Source organism: Diadema antillarum, unplaced genomic scaffold (genome assembly GCF_040938485.1).
Source record: "Diadema antillarum isolate AM-2024a unplaced genomic scaffold, OU_Dant_1.0 scf00000141, whole genome shotgun sequence".
In the NCBI taxonomy this organism is placed as follows: Eukaryota; Metazoa; Echinodermata; class Echinoidea; order Diadematoida; family Diadematidae; genus Diadema; species Diadema antillarum.
This window is the reverse complement of record NW_027271030.1, coordinates 197,635-219,769: the sequence shown is the minus strand read 5'-3', so window position 1 is coordinate 219,769 and position 22,135 is coordinate 197,635. Positions and strand designations below refer to the sequence as shown.

Here is a 22,135-nt window from a genome sequence, read left to right as displayed (position 1 = left end):
CCTCACCCTGATATCTACTCACTGTGCTATTTCACGCTTAGAATAAGATATAAGATATAAGATATAATTATGACTTTGCGGTCCGTCATTTAATTATAAAAACTAACTAAAAAGAAGTGACGGGTGTATAACAGAATGTCATTTAAGGGACCTGCTGTTAACTAATTAGTTATACAACCGCAGTATAAGTAAACGTGATAATCAATGGGTATATTATGATGCCATAGTGGACAAGCTTTGTGGATGTGACTAAATAAATACTGTGAAAGAAATCTGCTTCTTAGTTTCCTGTAATTGCTTAGTAATGTCATTAAAATACGCAACTCTCCCTATTTTTTTCTCTCTCCCGTATGTCTTAACGTCGTGACAAAGATATTTTCGGAGAATGGCTCTGCCTTGCAGAGTCACATCAACGTTTAATCTATTACTTTCTTCTGGCAATCTGGTAATTTGCTTTTCCCTCTTATTTCTCCGTTTGTCCTTTGTTTTCCTTTTAAACTTAATTGTACTCAATAGGATTGTAGTCCATTCACATACTTTGTACATGACAGTTTCAACTGTATGACTGTATAACTGTATGGAAATCATTAACAAATCTTCTTGTTTGAGAAGATCACCAGAACTCCAAGAAACGTATTCCTGACCTTCCTCTTCCTTGCGCTATTGCAATGTTATATTTGCAGTGGAGAACATTCGAGGTTTCTGAGTAAGCACAGTTTCATTCTCAATGAACTGGATAGAATCTGTACTTTAATAATAATGTTTAAAGAATACCCTGAATATCTGAGATACACAGGAGAGAGAGGAGCTTCGCAATTATATACATTTAGGTAGAGATATGAAACACCTCACCAATCACAAAGTCTCATCTGTGCCCTTTTTTTTTCTAAGCTTTCAAAAATGCGAGCAACATTGTCTAACATACTATCAAACTCATGTGTGAAAATGAGAATAATATGTTCAGTCATGCGCGAATTAGAACACATTAAGTACATAATAAAATTATTACTTTTCGAAAGTCACAAAAGTCATTTCTAGCAGTCTGCGAAAGATTCTGTTTCTGGTGTATTATGTTTAATTGCTGGTGTTGTGTTATCATTCATCCTTTGACCCGTAACACTTTACCTAACACGTCTCATGTTTACATGATTAGGTGAGAACAATTTTAGGGAAATGGCTATGTTCAACTCCCCTACAACTTCGAAATCCATTTAGTAATTTATCAAAACAGTTGACAAACGCCAGATATTGTAACCAGGACTTGTGGAAACTTTAGAAGGATTCATTGTGGTGTGGTTGAGTGAACACACTGTAAAGATAGAGCAGGAAATGCTAAAATATCAAAATGTACTGTTAATAATTATGGCATTAGTGGGTCAAACATGAATGGGTATAAAACAACAGCAGCACTTAAACATTCAAAATATACAGAATGTTTTACTGACCACCCAAAAAATGACTTTTGTGACATTCGAAAAGTGACTATTGTCTTTAATACATACTTGCTCACGCGTGGCTCAACAGATCAGTCTCGTTTTTCACATAAAAGTTAGTTAATAACTGTACAAAATATTCTCGTTAGATTAAATTGGTCAAAACCTATATATCCGTTCAAAAGTTATGCTATTTTGATTAAGATGGTAGTTGCTTTTTGTTCTTTGTAAACTAGCGCTATCTTGAACTCCAAATTATGACAGAGAGCGACCCAAAGAACAGACAAGAACAAATAAAAAAAAATGTGTGCATATTTGTTATGTTTATTACTGTCCAAGAAGACTTTAACTGAGAGTAAAGTCCATGAGTAATCTACAGAACGAAACGTAGGCTACAGGCATGCAATAGAATATTTCGTTCATTGAATTGAATTAATGAATCGTCTGAAACATTAGGACATTCAACTGAAAGGTCAAAACCCTGGACATAATGGGATTTGATTGAGAACATTGCTATAGGCGTCATGAATTATTACAACATAATGATATGGCCCAGTTTGGAGTTGTTTGTTTGAGTCAATGCCAGCCCACTTATTCTGATTTGCAGTCATGTCGCGCGTCATTTTTCCCTACTATGAGATCCCATGGCGTGAAAGCTTTCAAGCAGGGAAGTACTTTAACATGAATTGTTTATCTAGGCGGCCAGGTGTATAGCAGTTGTGAAAAATTATGAAAACTTTGAAGTGCATCTGTAGCTATTCATCAAATCTGTTATCAGCAGTGCCCTTCTTGCATGTCCTCATATATTAGAAAGATGTAATCACTATCAACCTGCAGACGCAGATAATAAAATTAATCCCGTACATGATAGCTCAAGTTTTGGAGGTTGCCAGCTAATTTCTAAGACATTATAACCAACAGGACATCTGCCTTCGGAGACTAATTACCGATGAATTGCAAGTAACCTACTCAATAATAATTCAGGAATAGACAATCACAAAGTGCGAAATAGGACGTGATAACCATGTTAGAATGAAGTCATAAACTGAGCTATAATTTCAGCTCTTTGTGTTCTGCAGGAATCACGAAGACATGTTATTTACAGGTGGCCTGTACTTCTAATGTGCCACCCTTGATGACTTGTAGAGTTAATGACCGTTAAAAAGCTGTAGTGATCAATTGAAGTAAAGCATCATGGCACTGGAAAGGACAGCCCGCGATATATCGACGGAATTCCAATTCCATGGCAACCGTTGTGAAGAGGACAGCTTATTACGAGCAGACGACATGATTCATAACCATCCAGCGTGTGCCTCTATCGAGTCTGACAACTTAATAATGATTCGTAATGTTCGAGGGATTACTGCCAAACCGATGCAGCATCTTCACGATAAAAGTTGAAAACAGACAAGATGTTCTTAAACAGAGTAGAAGAGTCTTCTGGGAGAATGTAGGTTCAGTACCATGACTGATGGATTGAGAGGCCAGCTTATCAGGAGATGGTAGAAACATCGAAACAAACGAAGGAAACAGAGAGAAAGGGGGGGGGGGAAATTGAGTATGGCAAAAATTTGCTTCATTTTAAATCATTGTTTCTTATATTTTCCAAAATAGAAATATATCTTTTCACAATATGATCAACTTACCATTTAAGACAATTTTTTTAGAAAGAATACAAAATTAATGATCACAATCACTGTAATATTCGATATCATACGGTAACAAAGCAAGAGAAACGTTATTAAGCCTACATGAAAGCGAACCTGTAAAACTGTGATTCTACAGCGAACTTGTAAAACTATGAGATTTTAAAGCGAACCTGTAAAACTGGAGAAACCACTTAGTCGACGAAGTCATATGTGGTCACTTATCAGCGGGCTGTTTCAATAAGCTCTAAAATCAATTCTAAATACAATGTAACTGATCTTAGGGACAATTTTGGGATCAACTGTTCCTCAGAAGTTAGGAGCCGTTTCACTTAGTCATTTAGGAGCAATATTTTGCCCTCACTTATTTGCCACATGCTAGAATACATCTTGAATGTCTATGTATCCTTCCCAACTAGATCTGAATCAGTCCCAACTATTGGCTCATTATTGTCTGGCTCGATATAATCCAAATGTTAGCGTTGCAGGGTAAAGGAACCCACCGTATTAAAGTTTTCTGGTCTTTTAGAGTCTCATGCTGTCTAGTAAAGAAAAAAAAACCGTCTCTCTCAAGTTATCACAAATCTATGGCAAAATATGCATATCTAAAGTGGGATATTCTGACAAAAAAAAATTAATGTTGAAAAACATACATAAAATGTCCTTTGAAGATGATCTGCTTTTTTTCACTCTCTTCCCTTTAGGTGTGCGTTTCTGACTCTTCCTCTCTCTTTGCGTGTATGTTTTCGTCAAGCGGTTGATGATAACAAATGTTTTTCCCATTGTTTTCACATTACATAGCGCGATGCGTAAGAAGACACCAGTAATTCATGGGAGGGCTTTTAGTTATACCTTTGATATTGAAATAACCTGTCGCAATGGATGTAAAGTACAATAATTCTTTAAATGCCCCAAGAGCAATTTGCCCAAGGCATATAGATGGATTTATGTTTTCCCATTTCTTGGACGTAATGTAAAATGCCTGCTTGGCAGGGTGACATTTGGACGACGCTCAATGCACTCACCGAAACATTGAGATGCATACACAATACAAATAAAAACAAAAATGATTACAAGACACTTTGGCTTACCCTACACAGTGGTGACTCTCACACCACAGTTACCTATACCTATGTCAATGCGTGAATCGAAAACAGTTTTGATCTATTAGGTCTTGCTTGAAATATCTTGAAACTTTAGCACGTATGCAGTCCAACATTACTGTAAATTAGGCGTTACATGTTATCGGGAGGATTCCTGCGATTATTGATATCTATTTGCAATAAACTGTCTTTTCAAATCTTAAGAAAAACCCAACGACAAAGTTGGATAAGACGATCAGCTGACTATCGATTGAAGATAGTAATGTTAACGATAAAGTTTGGAAGGTGTCTTTTCCCTATAGAAAAACCAGTCTAATATCCATTATTTTAACATCAATAAAAAGTCGCTGTATGAGAATTAGGAATTAAGGTCATTTTTTTAAAACAAAAGGACATGCTCAGCTTTGTGTACCTCATCATAACTGAAAGCTCACAACCAGTAATTAATGATGGATAATCAAGCATGCAGGAATATTTCTTATGAGAAACGGGGCCATGAGTTGCACTAATTCATCCTTTAATGTGTGTGTGTGTGTGTGTGTGTGTGTGTGTGTGTGTGTGTGTGTGTGTGTGATTGTGTGATTGTGGTTATAACAATGCAGTGATTTAAACTCCTACGTAAACATCCATTGTGAAGGGATAATACGATTAAATGGAAGACTTGGTACATTCATTCATAAGTATGATGGTGTTATTGTTACTCGTGATTGTCCCTATAATTTCCATTTGGTTTACAAGCACATTTTCCCATGAATATTAGATATGTGTAAGAAGAAACAAACACACACACAAGCCCAAGCAACTTGTGACAGAGAAGGGGTAAAATCTATGTTAAACAATTCTTAAACTTTTTTCTTCGGCTGTGCGTCACCAGCTCGACACCCACGAGCCATGCAGCCCTCGAGCCATACAGCTCATGAGTCATACAGCCCTCGAGTCATACAGCCCACGAGTCATACAGCCCACGAGTCATATAGCCCACGAGCCATGCAGCCCACGAGTCATATAGCCCACGAGTCATACAGCCCACGAGTCAAACAGCCCATGATTCTTACAGCCCAATTACAGGAGTCATACAACCCACGAGTAATAGAGCCCATAAGATAGACACTATAGGCAAAAAAAAAAAGACCTATGAGACCGACCGTGATGTAATGTATATAACCTGAACATATTGGACTCATTTGTCTATAGTGTTGAGCTGATGGCCCTTTTTTGCCTAGTGTCGAGCTCATGGGCTGTATGACTCGTGGGTTTTGAGCTCGTGGGATGACCCCGATGTCGAATGAAGATAGATAAGGGACTATTCTGTCAAATAATACCCGAGACCGAAATCAGCCGACTTGACCTAATATGCGTTATAGTCAAGGATACTGGGTTATTATAGTCCTTACATCATTTGATCAGTTTCATGATGCAGATTCACAAGTATGCTAAAAGTGAATTCTCAACTTCTCTCTTGAAGCGATATTTGAATTTTCTCATAAATTTTTTAATGCATTCTTAACCAAGTTTGATCTACTATGGGTAATAAGTTTTCTTTACCTCACTCTCTTTTCTTCTATCATGCGTCAAGATAATTTATCATCGCTCTGGTGTCTGTCATGAAAACCTACAGTGGTTTCACTGCATCCCTGGCGTGCCTTCATCTCTCCCTTTCATTTCACGCTGCAAACATACTAACTAGATTATCATATGTACTATATCACCCCAATGTCTGTTTAAACAAATGTAGTAATCACTCCTATCCCTTAGGTATCTGTGTGAGTACGTGTGCAATCAATTTAAGCGTATTGTGCTACAATCTTCCTTGAAACCATTTGTCTTCATGGCACAGAAGATCCTGACCACGACACACTTGCTAAGGGAAAGGAAACACCAGACTAATCATAACCGCCAAGACCCAAGAGGCATGGTTAATAATGGAAAACAAAACCCTCCTAGAGGGAAAAAGGGTAGTTTGGAATATTTGTAAATTTGTAGTTGTAGAAGTCAATGTTCATTTTCGGAAGTCAATGTATAGCATGCTGGGAAGTATTGCAAAATACTTTAGAGCTCTGTACCATCGGCGAATCTAATGAGTAAGTAGGTGAGGCTCCTTCAACGACAAAAGATTTACAAAGTATTATTTAGCCTCTAACACTTCCCTAGTAATCATTGACATGACCTCGATGGCAGCATCATTTGATATTCATACACCAAGGTTTCAAGAATGGACTAATATTTCACTTTTACAAGTGGAAGGATAACCCAAATGAAAGTGAACAAAAAAATCAGCCCCTTAGAAAGTTCAAGCCCTAAATCTGTGTAAATTATACATTGACTTCTCGGGCACGTTCTCTGGTGACTCTGGTTAATAACAAGAAAATCCACGTATGTACGTAGTCTGGTTCCCCTGGGAAATCTTGGATTGTGGGGACAAAGCACTGTCTCAAGTTTACCTCTTTCTCCCTGATCCAGTTATGATTTCTGCCTTGGTTTGCACCTAATCTGCCTTCACCACGGGCCGCTACAAAAGGTGGCATAAAAGTGGAGGATCAGAAATGCAACGGGACCCTCCTACCCATCCCCAGGGCAGCAGGCAAGGAAAGCAGAGCAAAGTGAAAAGTAATCAACGCCCGAATCTTGTCTATCGGCCCGATGGAATAGGTCGGTCGAACAACTTAGTGTTGCTGTGACAAGATGGCTAGCGTCCATTCCGCGTGGGTGTTAGTGATGTTCAGGAGCTCCTGTTGGAGCAGGTCGAAAGACCATCATCATTTCATGTCATCTGTGATAAGAATTGGAAGAATAAACAAGCAACGGAAATTACAAACCTCATAGAAGATCTCTCGAATTCATCAGTGCAGAGCTCCTTCCAACATTTGGTTTAAAAAAAACCCACAAAAAAGGAGTCAATCTGTTGAATGAAAGACTGACGAGTGGCAAGCGAAGTACATGTATATCATGCATTCAATGTTTAGGACCTGCCTGACTTAAGGCAGCAGAACATTATTGTCCTTTTACAAATACGAAATAACCCATCAGTTTTTGACGAAACTCTAGTTTGGTGGTGTGGTGTGTTATCTTCTTTCTACTTCTTTCTTATGCCACTATGTTATCTTGTCATGCCGTTTAACTCCCTTTCTTATGATTTGTTTTATTTAGAACAATTATCATTCATGAAGGTTTATGCAAGAAAAATGGTTGTTTGGACATATAGATACTGTCGTTCTGTGAGTCTGTTGAGCAAATCCCCTGAAAATAGCAGCTAGTTGGAAACATTTATTTTTCTTTCCTTAGCTCTTTTCCAAGCTTCTCATTATACAACTTTGTGCCTTTATGCTGTTATCCCTCAGACTTCCTGTGCTTTGTTTGGTTTCAAGAAATGCATTTAATAGCAATGATAAAAAAATCGTGGAAACAAAACGTGGATTTTCAGAAAAGGATCTCTCTTTTGCATGCCCTCCTCTGGTGATCCCAAGACAAAAGTAAATAGGTGTTATAGGATTATTCTGCTGTCGTTGCTTTTACAATTCTGTAAAACTGCAGAGTAGGCCTACGTAAACTTTAATATTGCGCCTATAGCTGACAAACAGAATGAAACTAATTAGCTGATAAATACGAAGTAGATAGAGGAATAGATGGCACATCCACCAGGATTTTATAGGCCAGTGCGGAATTCCAAGATCATCTCTTATTTGATTAAGAAGTTTAACAGGAGGATCGCCCCCACCCCATGAAAAAGTATGGTCATACGACTTTGTAATTAAGTTGAAAAAACTAACATTTTCGCTAACATTATTTGTTTACTTTTTTCATTTTAGTCACTAGAGCAAATCTTCCACTCATGCTGTGTACTTTGTGTTGAAGCGAAGCGCACAGTGACTCCTATGGAGTCTTAATTTGATGGCAAACCGTTTTAGCGGGGCTTCTTTGAACGAGTATATGAGAGAATTGGATGATTGCCAAGGATAAGGTCATATACACAAGAGTGATCGTTGCCGAATTACCAACAAGTCTTTGATGTCTGCCACCATGACGTGTTCCATAACGAATTGTCTGATTATGGATCCTCGGGTTTACATGTAGTAGTTACATAGGTAGAGATTGACTGTTTAGAGCAGTCTGTGCTAACGGGTGCTAACGGGTGGTTATCATGGAATTTCACTCCACACTGCACTCATTTTATAATCTTCCTCAACCTGTTTGGTCGTATCATGATAATTCTGCATGTCATAATCCTGTTATAATTAATTCAGAGATTAAAATGTACGGTCAGTCTAACATGAAGAAATACAAAGACCATAGATAGACAAAGTGGCCTATGATGTATATCCTGTGTGCCAATAATTATTCTTGTTTAACATTAATTGTAGCTGTCTGACGTAAGGAAAGAGGACGTCTATGTCGAAAAAAAATGAAGTACTGTATATACCTAAGGAATACAAACAGAGTGTAACAGAATATTTGATTGTCAACCATAATGTGTGGTGAAACGTTCAACTTGTAGTCATGCTTATTGATTAAGTTATATTCATCAAGTTTAGGATGAAGATAGGTGTCCGTTATTCTTTAATCATGATGATGTAGAATCGGGGTAACAGTGTCAGCGCTTTCAATGCAAAGGGTACAATATCAGGGGAAATATCTGGTGTAAGAATGCCAGTGGTAAGACTGGTAAGGTTAAAAATGTCTGGGGAAAAAACAGTTGGGGGAAAAGACCCTTTAAAGTTTATTCAACAACCGGGCCGTCTTAGTGTAGTCTAATAAATTAGTCTCTTCATTGTTTGAAATTGCTGACGATATTTTTGCTAGTACTTTTACGTGGGAGATGTTTTTGATTATTAGTAGCATAGAATAAGGCGATGACCAGGAAAGTTCAAGTCTGCGAGTGAGACTACATATCACAGGCATATCTCTCGGCTCTTCCTCGTGAATTATCGATTAGCCTGCTCCTTGAGCCGGAGCATTGCCTAATACATCCAGAACTTTTGTCCAGTATGCAATGAAACACATTGATTTACTTTTGTACGACCACTCAGTTTGGACATAGGTCTGGTTTTTTTTCCGAATTTAAAAATCTGTCCTGACAAATATCAACAAATTATGAAACTTCTATTCATTCATGACGCCATACGATATATCAAGTGCATTCATTATTTAGATACCTCCTTCAATCAGGTGTCAATTCTTCCTCACACAGCCTGCATACATTAAACCCTGAATATTCACTAATTATACATATATATATATATATATATATATATATATATATACATTTTTTTTTGAATAAGAAAGAACATTTTTTGGTTACATTTATGCGTCATTGTGTTAAAGGACAAGTTCACCTTCATAAACATAAGGATTGAGAGAATGTAGCAATATTAGTAGAACACATCATTGAAAGTTTGAGGGAAATCGGACAATCCGTTCAAAAGTTATGATTTTTCGAAGTTTTTGTGCAGTAACCGCTGGATGAGAAGACTACTGCAGTGTGTGAATAACTTAGATGTCACATGCGTACAACAATATAAGGAAAATATAAAGAGAATTTCACAAAATTTCATCTTTTGAAAAAAGTACGCATTCCCCCGACTCGTTACCGACAAATGTTATGGGTAATATTATTCCCCCTGCCTATAGAAAGAGGCAAGTCAAGTGCTCTTTTATTATGCGAAAAAAGTGAAAATATGCTGAATTTTCTTTACATTTTCTTTATACTGTTGTACGCATATGACTCACAAGCTGTAGTAGTCTCGTCATCCAGCGGTTCCAAGACAAAAATTTTAAAAATTCATAACTTTTGCATCGATTATCCAATTTTCCTCAAACTTTCACTGATGTGTTCTACTAATATTGTTGCATTCTCTCAATCATTATGTTTATGAAGGTGAACTTGTCCTTTAAGTGTTACTTGTGATAATTTTCTGATGTTGAAACTGCAAAGATGACTGAAAATAACACGGTAAATTCAGACATTGAGTGTACAGAGGTATAGAGAGAGTTGATGCAATTATAGTGTAGCAATTTTGAAACATTATTGTGTCACTTTTGGAAAAAGAGGCACAACACGCGTTTTAGTAGTGGTGTGGAAAGGCAAAACAGTAGTAAAGAAAACAATAAATTACAACCTGAATCTTTCATGCATTAGGCAACTTCTAACGGTAATACTACGGGAAATATCTGACTTCCTGGAATCATTTTGCTCTTGAGTCTCTGCCATGATTATGATAGATTTTCTTGTCAAAATTACCTGCAAATCTTGTATCTATAAATATGTGTTTCATTCAAATCCTGACTTTTGTAAATCTTATCTTAATACGAACGCTTATATACCATCCGCCATTCTTCTCTGGGATAGCTTTTTAAAGTTTTATTATTTTTTCAGAAGTTTGTCAAGAAACTGCCTCTGACCTTTCATACCTATATGCATGTCAAAATCAAATATAAAAAAGAATCGAAGGTAACTTAACTCTACCTGTCAGTTATTCGGATACGTTCATCATTTGTTCTAATCCAGATGTGATTAGGAATGAATATGAAAAGAGAAGTATGACGTGCCATATGTTTTTAAACTTCCCACTATAGCTCCAAAACAGTTACTTATACTTCATCAAACCTATCACAAAAAGACATTATAATACCTTTCAGAACCACAAAGTTAAAAAACGTAATTTCTCCACTTGTGTACTACTCTAGCTGCCAAGTTTACCTTCCAAATTTACTATTGCTGAAAAATCAACGTGACAGGTGAAACAAATGCTTTGAACATGATGTTGATTAATCCTAATAAGTTTTCCGCCATAGACGACGATATACCCTCTGGCATATTTAGCTCTCGACTTTTATTTCTATTTCTAAACCATCTACCTCTGTCATTTTACCTCTTGACGTTTGCTCCAGATATCATCCCTTCTGACATCCTATATCCGTGATAATTTAAGCTTAACCTGTTTTTTTTTTAATCTGCTGACACTGTTACCATTGATATTTATCCCTTGACATATTTCCTCTGACAACTCTTTTCCTAAAATTTCCGCCTGACATTTTCACCTGTGACATTTTTGTCAGTGACATTTTTACCCCTGACATTTTCATCCCTGTGATTTTCCCTGCTGTTATTTTTACACCTGACATTCCCCCCTCACATTTATACCAGTGACATTTTTTCTCCCCTGGACATTTTGACGGCTGACATTTTAACCTGGCACCGTTTGGCATCAATCATCAAGGGAGAGCAAAGTATGCCCTCCCCTAACTTCAGCTCGCTCTAATAAGATTGCCAAATATATTTCAATTGGTACAGATTCCTCTAACATCTAGACTATTCACAGTGAAAGTAAGCAGATCGAGGTGCGAAATCATAATTCAGTAATAGATTATTGTATTCATATTCATGATTTGAAAGTAAAATTGAAAAGGCTTATACATGATAATGTATCAAAATACAAAGCCTTAATCATTTTTCACATTGCTAACTCATAAGGTCATCAACGGTTGTATGTAATCATGGATGGATTGTTGTTCCTCACTCCTTTTAGCAGGCCGCACATACTGTAAAACCGCGTAACAAGTAGCCTGGAGTCTTATCAGAAGGCGAGTAAGGAATAGATGAAGCTTTATTCTCGAGTGCCACACGTGACCGGAAGGCTCGTCGTGAAAGGGAGAAAAGAGAACACCATTTTGCTGGGATTACGTACACTCGCTTCTAAACTTTAACCAAGCAGGGCAATCGGGAATGTAAATTTTCAACCGTAAAAAAAAAAGGGGGGGAGTTATATATATATATATATATATATATATATATATATATATATATATATATATATTCCAGGTGCCAACCAATTATGTGTAGAACTTGTTCGCATTAAAAAGTTGCCAATATTCCAAGAGGCGAAGCTCGAGTGATTGCACAAGTCAAGAAAGCAAAACGGTTGTACCGGTATGAAGCGGAGGCAGCGCAGGGCTGTTGAAGGCCCGGAGTAGCATTAATTATACCGGCCGTTTGAATGCCATAGCCTGCCTACGAGCAGCTGAGCTGAAAGAACATGTGTAATTAACATCAAGATATCTTTGTAGAGCAAGCGCATGCGAATGAGTTGTGTATCATGTTGTCTGTGCAGCAAAATCACGTGGTGATACAGCTCTGATTACCAACACAACAACGATCAGGTGATCAGAAAAAAAAAACATAATGAGGAATAGTGAAATCGATTATCATGGTTGTTGGCTGTTGACACGTAATAATGAAATTTAAGCCAAATCATGCAATTTGTTTTCTGTCTGGCATTTGTCTGGTGATCACAAAACCATGTTACAATTTTGCCTTCCCCTCTCCACCTCTCCCCTCTCTCGTAGCCATGACAACACTGGTGATTTTAATCTCATTATAGTCTTGTTGATACTTCACTATAACCACTTGACGAAAATAAACACCTTGCTCAAGGATCATTCAATAACTTCAAATCATTGACATAAAAATCAATCCTGTCCTCTTCAGTCTTTTATTTCAATAATGTGAAATTAAAAACAAATAAACGATACTTAACAAAAATGGAAAACAAAAAACAGCCAGGGACGTCTACAAATATAGTCATACCCCCGTCTGTTGTCTTTCATTTTGTTGCAAAAATATTAAAATTCATAATAACGCACTGTTCTTGCAACCCGAGATTCAAGATAACAATATTATCTAATGCTATGAAAAGACCTCAGTGGTAAAGATTCGTGAGAAATATCCTTAATGTTAAGTAAGTAAAAGGATGACAAGTGAGCAAGGCAAATTATAGGCATGAAGAAACTGCAAAATAATGAATCTAACTAAAAATTTAGCAACTTTGATATATTCCCCATGTCCTGCCTGAATTTCAGATTCTACTAAAGAATTCAAATACGAAAATATCTTCTTTTTGTGAAGCATGTTACTGATTCTATGTGTTTTTATATATCAATAAGAATACAAACAAATGTGTGAAAACAGAAACCTGTTTCTAGTTAAATTCATGTTAGGCTGTGAGTAATAGAATGGAGTGAACCACACGTCAGCTCAACGTCTAAAGTCGGGAAACTTTGGAATCATTGGCTTGCCCCAAATCAGTGTGTGGTGAGATCACGAGGAATTTCTGTGATAAGAAGTCATATCTATACTATTACGTGTATTTACTGTCATGTTTCCATTTACATTGGTGGTGCATCGATTAAACTTCCCAAGGTTAGGTATTCCAAAAATGGGGAAAAAAAGTTCAGTTGTTCCTACGATTCGTTAATCTGAAAATGATATGAGGCTTGTTATTCCTATAAACACAAAGTCCGTATACCTAGCCCTATAAGTGTTTTTTAATCCGAAAATGAAAAAAAAGGTGTTTAAATCCGAACATGAGCGGCGTTATTCCGAAGGTTCATTATTCTGAAGGTTCGTAGTCCGTACATGACATATGGATCGTTATTCCAAAGGTTCGACAATCTCATTCGAAAACGAAAAACAAAGCAAAGCAAAGCAAAACAATACAAAACAAAAACGCGCCGACTGACGAACATGCGTAAAAGCGAACATCACCCCTTTGTCTACAGAACATTCTCTTTTTTTCGGGGGGGGGGGGGGGAGGGTCAAAATTAGGCACTTATATAGTTATTTCATGAAGGAATATTAGTGCTATTGATTTTTGTTATTAATTGCTTGGGAAATAGAATTCTGCCAAAGTAAAGTTCAGTCGCTCTTCAGACTAGAGAATACGCAGTCACATTATCTTCATGTATTTTTTTGAGATGAAAAATAACTACATTTGGAGTGGGATAGCAACAATAGTGGAGAATGTACATCATCTAAATAATACCAAACAGAAACACTCGAACCACTGCTATGCTCTCTGCTCATATTAGACGTAAATACTAAGAGAAATACCATCTGACTCACATGTATTTACTGAACATCGGATAGACGATTCCCATCACGTATCTTGATTTAATTCGTTTTGCGTGTCGGTCGACTGCAAAGGATGTACCGCTCGTTGCAAGAATTTTGATGACATATAGGTCATAAGCTAAGCCGCCGTTTGCGCGTCGTGATACCAAAAATATGTCAATTAACAAAATTAACTTCAATTAGGGTCCTACCGACGGTACTGACTAGTTTGCATTAGACATCAACCCCTATGCCTGTCAAATTGAAAATGGACAAGTAAAACATGATTTCCTCTAAGAACTCAGGTCAATTTCCTTGGAAATCTCAACACTGTCGATTGAGAAACAAAGTTGGCCAATATTAAAAAAACATAGTACGATAGACACAGAATGAAGAAAAAAAAATGCACTTGAAACATGGAGCAGATAAATAGCACTAGCCAGTTTGATGAGTCCAGGTAATATTCCTTGTACAAAAATGCACATTTTCCTTCGAAAATCCTTGTATTCATATTAAACATCGGTCATATGATACAGTTACTATACATAAGGTTTTCAAAGAAGATCTGCAACATTGTGCCATGGCTATAGGAGTTAACCATGCCATTGGCATTTCTCCGGTTAGAATGGGTGTTGTAGAGAGCATGGAATATTCTTAGCTATTATACGTGTTTGTAGAGGAGAGCCTTCGGCGGTCTTCTCACTTCCCCTTCACCCATCGGTTCTGTATATCACATCTATACCAGCAGTATTTCTTACACAGAGAAGTTTGTCAAATTCATGAAATTCTTCCGTAGAGATGTTTTCATTGCAACTGATTGACAAATTGCCCTACATCGACGTAAATAAGCACTGAATTGATCGGTGCTTATGAAACATCTCGACGGAAGAATTTTATGAATTTGTATAATTACGCAGTACCCGCTGCATGTTATAAAGATTAAAACCAACACTTAATGTCGGGCGGAAGCTCGGTGGTTTAGTGGAGATGACGCCTGTCCGGATATCAGGAGGTCGTAGGTTCGAATCCTGCTCGAGTATGTACGCCCATGATTTTTTGGTTACAGCTCGTTATTCCGAAGGTTCGTTATTCCGAAGGCTCTTTATTCCTAAGATTCGTTATTCCGAGGGTTTATTGTTCCGAATTTCGTTTTCGGATTAACGAATCTTCGGAATAACGAACCTTCGGAATAACGCCACAAATTTTCGGATTAACGAACCCTTTTTCATTTTCGGATTAACGAACCTCTGGGTATAGGGAATTTGCGTGTTTCGGATTAACGACCCTTCGGAATAACGAACCTTCGGAATAGCGAACCTTCGGCATAACGAACAGCACCCGATTTTTTATCATGGCTACTACTAAAACACTGATGAATTCAGTGCTTATTTACGTCGATGTAGGGCAATTTGTCAATCAGTTGCAACAAAGAAGTTTGTTCTCTTATTTTTTCTTTTTGCATAGCAAACTGACATTTTTTTTTACTATTGAGGGTAAAAATATATATATTCAGTTGATATTCTGATTATTTTAAACTTACCTAACACTACTGTTATTCTATTTTCTTGGTTCTCGGTTAATCTGAGATGTTCGTATTAAACTGAAGAACACATGCTATACATTGTATTCTTTAAATCACAAATGGCATATTGGAATTGATGCAGAAATATGACAGGCAAAATAATAGGCGTAGTATATCACTTCTGGCAGTTGTTACGTTGTGATATCACTTCCCTTTAATTACTAATTCAGATTTTCATGTTTTGTCTTGCCCTGATTCGTATATGTTGATGGTGCCGCCGTCTCAAAGTCTTAGTCTCAGGTAAATTTAATCTCTATTTTGTTAGCCTTTTGCTGATTTTGGATCCTCAACCGCATGATAATGAAGCAAGTTTATTGGCTGTACACATGTTATGCAGTACCGTCGATCTGGTGCTCCACAGAGTGTTTAGCAGAACATTTCATGTGAACCGTAGGGTAGCAAAGGGCATAATTAACAGCCACCTCGAATAATCACTGCCTCAGGAAACAAGAAGGTAATAAAGGTCTAATAACTAATTGCTTATGTACTGTAGAAATATTTATTTTGGTGCTATAACAAAACAAAGCCACATGGTTTATCGGTAAAACATTCCTTTATTTCTTTTGTGTACAGTGTTCCACGCTGCTCAGAACACGAGACTCTAGAGAATCTAATAATACTTTTGTCATAACCCTTCGACAAAGGGAGCAGTAGAAAACATGAAATACATAAATAGGTAACATGCATCGATCTTTTGAAGGAGTCAAAGGTGATGCTTTTAGAATCTTTTACTGTCAGTTTGGTACTCTAATATCCTTGGTACTTACGTCAGGTTAGATAAATCCTCCTGAAATCTGGCAGGTGCTTGGTGAGATCTTTTCCCCATTACCGCGATCAATGCCATCTCTCCTTCCATTGCTAACATTAAAGTTGAGCTTCAAAAAAGTTTCCGGTCTCAGTGGCCACAGAACCATATAAAACAAGGACAGTTCTTTCCAAATCAAACACTTCAAGGGATCGTACAGTCTTGGTTGAGACCTAATTTCAGGTTTCTCACATTTTTTGGTGAGATAATGAGAAACATCTTATAAAATATGAAAGGGCATGTACTTCTATGAGAAATTCCACATTTCTTTGATGAAGATTGGTTTTGAAATGGCTGAGATATCCGAAAAAAAAAAGCGATTCTGATAAAGTGTGGGACCCACACTTTATTACGATCGCTTTGTTTTACTTTGTTTTTGGATGTCTCAGTCATTCCAAACCCGATTTTCATCAAATAAACTTTGAATTCCTCTTAAAATGGTATGATCTGTACTATATCATAAGTGATTTCTTGGTATCTCGCAATAAGTTAAAAGCCCAATTCTCATTTCCACCAATACTGTACCATCCCTGTAACATGCTTAATGCAATTTGCAAAATTTGCGCAGTTTCCTTAGGACATATCGCAGTTAGATATAAAATACTATTTGCTTTTGATACGAAAACATAAATACATTGGCATGTTTCTAAGCATTCACTGAGGAAATATATGGTAATCAAATGGGTATACCCGGGGCCACGGCTCGTATGCAAGATGTGATAGATTAAACGAATGCTATAAAAGTCAATTTTAATACAGACCACATCTTCTTCTATATTTTCTCTGTCACCTTAAGTCACGCCTGGTCTTGAACATGTGTTTGACAAATTTTAAATACCCCTCTGTGTAAAATACATCGATACAACATAAATTGCATAACCATGAATTCTGCAAACGTTGTCTTTCAAATATATGATAAAAGGTGGTAGAATATTCCTGTTACCAACTTGAGTTTGCTGCTTCGACTGAAAAATAAAAATCAATGTAGCAAAAGGGGCAAGAGTTTAGAAGAGTGGATGAAACGGAGAGAGAAATAAAAAATGATAAAGACAGGAATGAAGAGAGAGAGAGAGAGAGAAAGAAAGAGAGAAAATAGTAACAAAATAGAGAGAGAGGGAGAGAGAGAGAGAGAGGGAGGGAGAGGGAGGGGGAAAGTGACTGTGACATAGTACTTATTCATTTCTTTGTCCAGCTAATGTGCTTTGTTTTGCTACCACGTTTCCAGTATTTGTTATAGAATACGCATTTCAGCACTAGAGAAATATATATCGGGCACCCTTAACCAACTTCCTGAAGCAGGAGGAGGAGCAGCAGATTGAAGGAGACATGAAGTATTGATGAAGATTAATTTTATTCTGAATTCATACATTTCACGTCAGCATTTTGTTTTGAAAGAACATGATCCACCATGGCCAGTTCGTACCACTCTTATTTCATATCAAGAGTTCTTAGGTGATCTCTCCAAACACACAGTGAACATAAACGGGCTGAACCAGGGCCTCGGAAAGTCAGGGGTATTGTTGCGTGCCCCCCCCCCCCCCTCTTTTTTTACCCAATATACACATACATACATACATACATACATACATACAAAGAAGCACACCAACATACGTCTTTATTCAGCTTTTCCCTTACAAACGATATCTGGCTGATCTCTCCTTCTGATAAGGTCCATGATATTCTCTATGCTCAATTTGAAACCATGTGTTCAATTGCATCTGCAGACGGAATTGGCAATTTCAACTTCTGTGAATACTACATTAGAGATGTAAACAGCTTCAAGTGTGAAATTGACCGGAGCTCGAACACGTCAAGTAGGGACAAAGAAATCGTGCATCAGAAGACTTCGGTGTGCCACAAATACCTACAAGGCAACTTTAAATAAAACAACTCTAGAAATTTGTACGTTGTAACATAGTTTATTTCATGTTTGTATTATATTCTGTTATGTTTCTATTTGCCTTTACGCAGCTAAAAGGAATTTACAATGGCCGTGGTGAATTATCAGCCAGGAAACTCACCGGGGCTGTCCATTGCTACGCACAGTCTTCATGTTATCAGGACCGCGGGTGAATGGTGGAAACCCCAACCCGCTCAGCCAATCACAGTGCTGCCCATTGATGACGTCCCACTGTAGCAGTGATTTCGCTGGTATAGTCACTCCTCCCCTAAGCGCTGTTGCTGCTCGCTGCATCTTTGCGATCATCATGCACGCGGTTGTCTACACGAACCAGTTTGGTAGACAGGACTATAAAACGATATCCCACCACAGAGAAGTCTTAATTCAAGCATCCACACAGCCGTTGCGTACTCAGTGGTTTCGGATGAAGGAATGGTTTTGCTGCCATAAGACTCTTTGCTGCTCTCTCCTTCAATTCTTCTCATCTTTGACGCGTTTAAAAAACAAACAAGCTCGAGGATAGAGCAGAACTTAGAATTACTCTTTGATCGTATGCTTTCGACTTAAAAAACGATTGAACATGGCATGAGACTATTCAAATCGCCATTTGAAAGCAAAAATCTTCGAAACTGTTCTCTCAAGAATAATGCTGTCAAGTTGTCTCGCACGAGTCTGACGCCAAGACGTCGTTATCTATAGTAGATGGAGAACTACCGCACCACCACGATGGGTGACATAGACCTCCCAACCGCTGAGGTTAATATGACCACTAAACCAGAGGACCCCCCAGGTCCTCCCTACGATCAGGTAGCCAGAATGATCTCTTTGTCCGTTGTTTTCAGTGTAGGAGCCATCGGAAATTTCATCGTATATGTGTGGTTGTATCAACACCGTAAAGAGAAGAATCGATTCCAGGTGTATATTATTTCATTAACAACTTCGGACGTTTTGGTCATGTTCGTAATTCTGAGCGAAATTATTCATGAGCTGCAGGGGAAAGTTTGGTATGGGTCTAACGCGGCTTGCAAAGTATATAAACTTTACACGAGTATAGCTCTGATGGCCAGTAGCAATATGGTGGTGGGCATTTCTGTTGATAGATTTCATTCTGTCATCCGAGCGTTGAAGCGGCCACTTCCAGAGACAAAGGTCATCGGCGTAGCTTGGGCTTTGGCTTTGCTCTTCTCCTTACCACAGCTGTTTGTCTTCAGGAAAAATGAGAGGTCTAACAAGAAAAGCTACTGTATGACGGGCTTCAAACAGCTACCAGATTGGCACAAGCAATTGTACGTGACTTATATCACGTTTATTGCATTCATAGCGCCTTTCGTGATTATCTGTTACACTTATCTCCGCATTCTCCTCCGCCTGTGGCTTGGAGGGGGTTCGTCAATGTTCAAGAACAAGTCCAATTGGCAACGCACTTCTCGCTGGAGAACGCTCAAAATGACCATGGTCATCATCTCAGCGTACGTCCTGTGCAACGTGCCGTACTTCAGTATGGAACTCCTGCACTCCTATGTGGACACCCGAAGTTTCAACATGGTGGTTTACGGTGTTTTTGCCATCTTTGCCTCATGCAACAGCGTTGTAAACCCATACGTGTTTCTCTTCTTCAATGTTTGCAAGTCTCGGAAGGGGTATGAGAAGGCGGGAACCACCCAGCAGACCAACATCGATGCATCACACATGCAGGCTGGCCCAAAGATCTACCGTGAAACACGGCTAAGTAATGGAAATGATGTGTCGGATTCCCCTGCTAAAGACGACCCTGAGAAAGCTCAAACCGTGTATAGGTAAAGGAATCACACAAAGGTTTGAAATGTTATTGGCCATTCTTACCGTTGAACTCTATCTCCAAACGACGTGGACGTTGAGTCAACATTTTGCTCCTACTGTCGACCTCGACATATGAACCAGAACACGGGATAACGTGTTACGTCTTAGCGTGTTAATGATTTGGTGCGCTGCTGTCACTGTGGATGTGGATACCATCTCATTTTGGAGTGATGCAAGGGCGAAGTTTGATCCATTCAGCCGTAGATAGGCTAAGAGGTACGATATCGAAGACCAGCTCGCTAGACAGAAAGAATACATTTCTATGATGAAAGATTCACAAAATTATTTTGGTAAAGGAACATTACTGTGGTCTTGGTGTCCTCGCAGAATACAGCGTATTTACCTTGAAATAGCCGCAAGGTCCGTTTCGTTATTATTGGAAGAAAAGAGCGCAGTAACGCATCCTTGGACTTGGAAAGAAGGTGGAGATATGATAAGATCTTTCGCCGTGTTGAATTAACTTAGTTGATGGATAGAGAATCTGAAAACGACCTTGTATATTCATTTTCAGAAGACGCTCAAATATCACACACTGAGTAATTTGACATGCACGGGCCTGGAAGAGAACGCTCACCCAACAATGAGAGTGCCGTATATTTTCGCATCTGTTGTTCTTCATTGACGTTCTGTTCAGCGCAATGTCAGAACCACTTTCCCTGCATTTTGTTGTTCAGATTCTATGTATGTTTATTGAATTGTGGCATTAGATTACACGATTTTAAGACATGAGCACAGCCTGAATATCTTTCATCAAACGCGTCTAATTTAAATATCTACCTGTAATACAGTTTTGGCCGATTTGACCAAAATACAGAAATCTCGAAAATTTAATTTCTACAACTTTTGAATTAGGGAGAGAACAATGTGTTTATTGATGGTTAAGTCTTGACGCTTCTCCACAACAATTATATATTGCCAATGCCACATTACGTGTGCCTGATGAGGGACATTGCGATTTACCCGTCAATTGTCATATTATAAACTTATGCTGAAGTCACATGTGATATGACAAGCAGTTGATTCTGTGACAGTCATATTATTTTCTAAACATCTTTGTGACTGAGAAAACAAATTAGGACACAACGACAAAAAAAGAGTAAAAAACTGACGCAATTAAAGCGAATGTTATTAAAGCTGCATGCGATATGATGGTCAAACGGCTTCCATTACGGTGGCCTGGCTGTGTAGCCAGGCACGTTCTCTGTGGGTATTAGGGACTTGTTAATTAGGAGAAGCGCCAATGTGTGGTTGCTTAGCACGTGTTAAGAGAACAAAGTGTTTTTGCAAGCACTCATCCTTCATTTCTTCCGCCACTTGGTTGCATGTTTGATGTTTATACGAGGAGGGACATTGGTAGAATGTAAGGATGCCATAGTAACTGGGTTTTCAGGATTTAAGTGGCAAGTTTGACAAAATTTACATCTTTGCTAACGAACGCTATCTAACTAACCTGCATGACAAGGCTTGATTGATTTGTTTGGAATTCCTTTGTTCACACCCAACGAAGCGTTCAGCAGCGCGTGGTAGACAGACGAGATGACACTGAAAAAAATATATGTGTATATATTTCATCATTGATAGAGCTACAAAGCTTCGTCAGCAAGAAAATTGTGAAATAGTGACAACTTTTAATAGCTCAGCCTTTGACCTGTTAAATAATATATTGTGAAACTGCATTCAAGATGTCCTTGAATTTCCGATGTTCGTGTATACATTGATCCCTATCATTGCGTTACCAAGTAATAAATGTCGTCATATTTCAAAGCGCGAGTCGCAGTCAACAAAATTAAAGAATTCTTGTAAATTTAAGTTCACTCACTTCCTTGATGCATATTATGTACACTGCATATATATATATATTACAATATTGCTCATACCGTATGATGGGTTCTTTCCCTGTACTTCCTTATTAAAACTGCAGGTAATGCAAGATAGAAAAGAACT

At 38.0% G+C, this 22,135-nt stretch overlaps 1 protein-coding gene across 1 annotated transcript; it reads left to right on the top strand.

The window, feature by feature from the left end:
- The first annotated feature begins 18,759 nt into the window (after positions 1-18,759).
- Positions 18,760-20,199, top strand: LOC139721312 (cephalotocin receptor 1-like). The gene has a single exon (XM_071632633.1). It carries the CDS (start codon positions 19,055-19,057, stop codon positions 20,150-20,152), a length of 1,098 nt encoding a protein of 365 aa, XP_071488734.1. The 5' UTR covers positions 18,760-19,054; the 3' UTR covers positions 20,153-20,199.
- Positions 20,200-22,135: the final 1,936 nt, after the last annotated feature.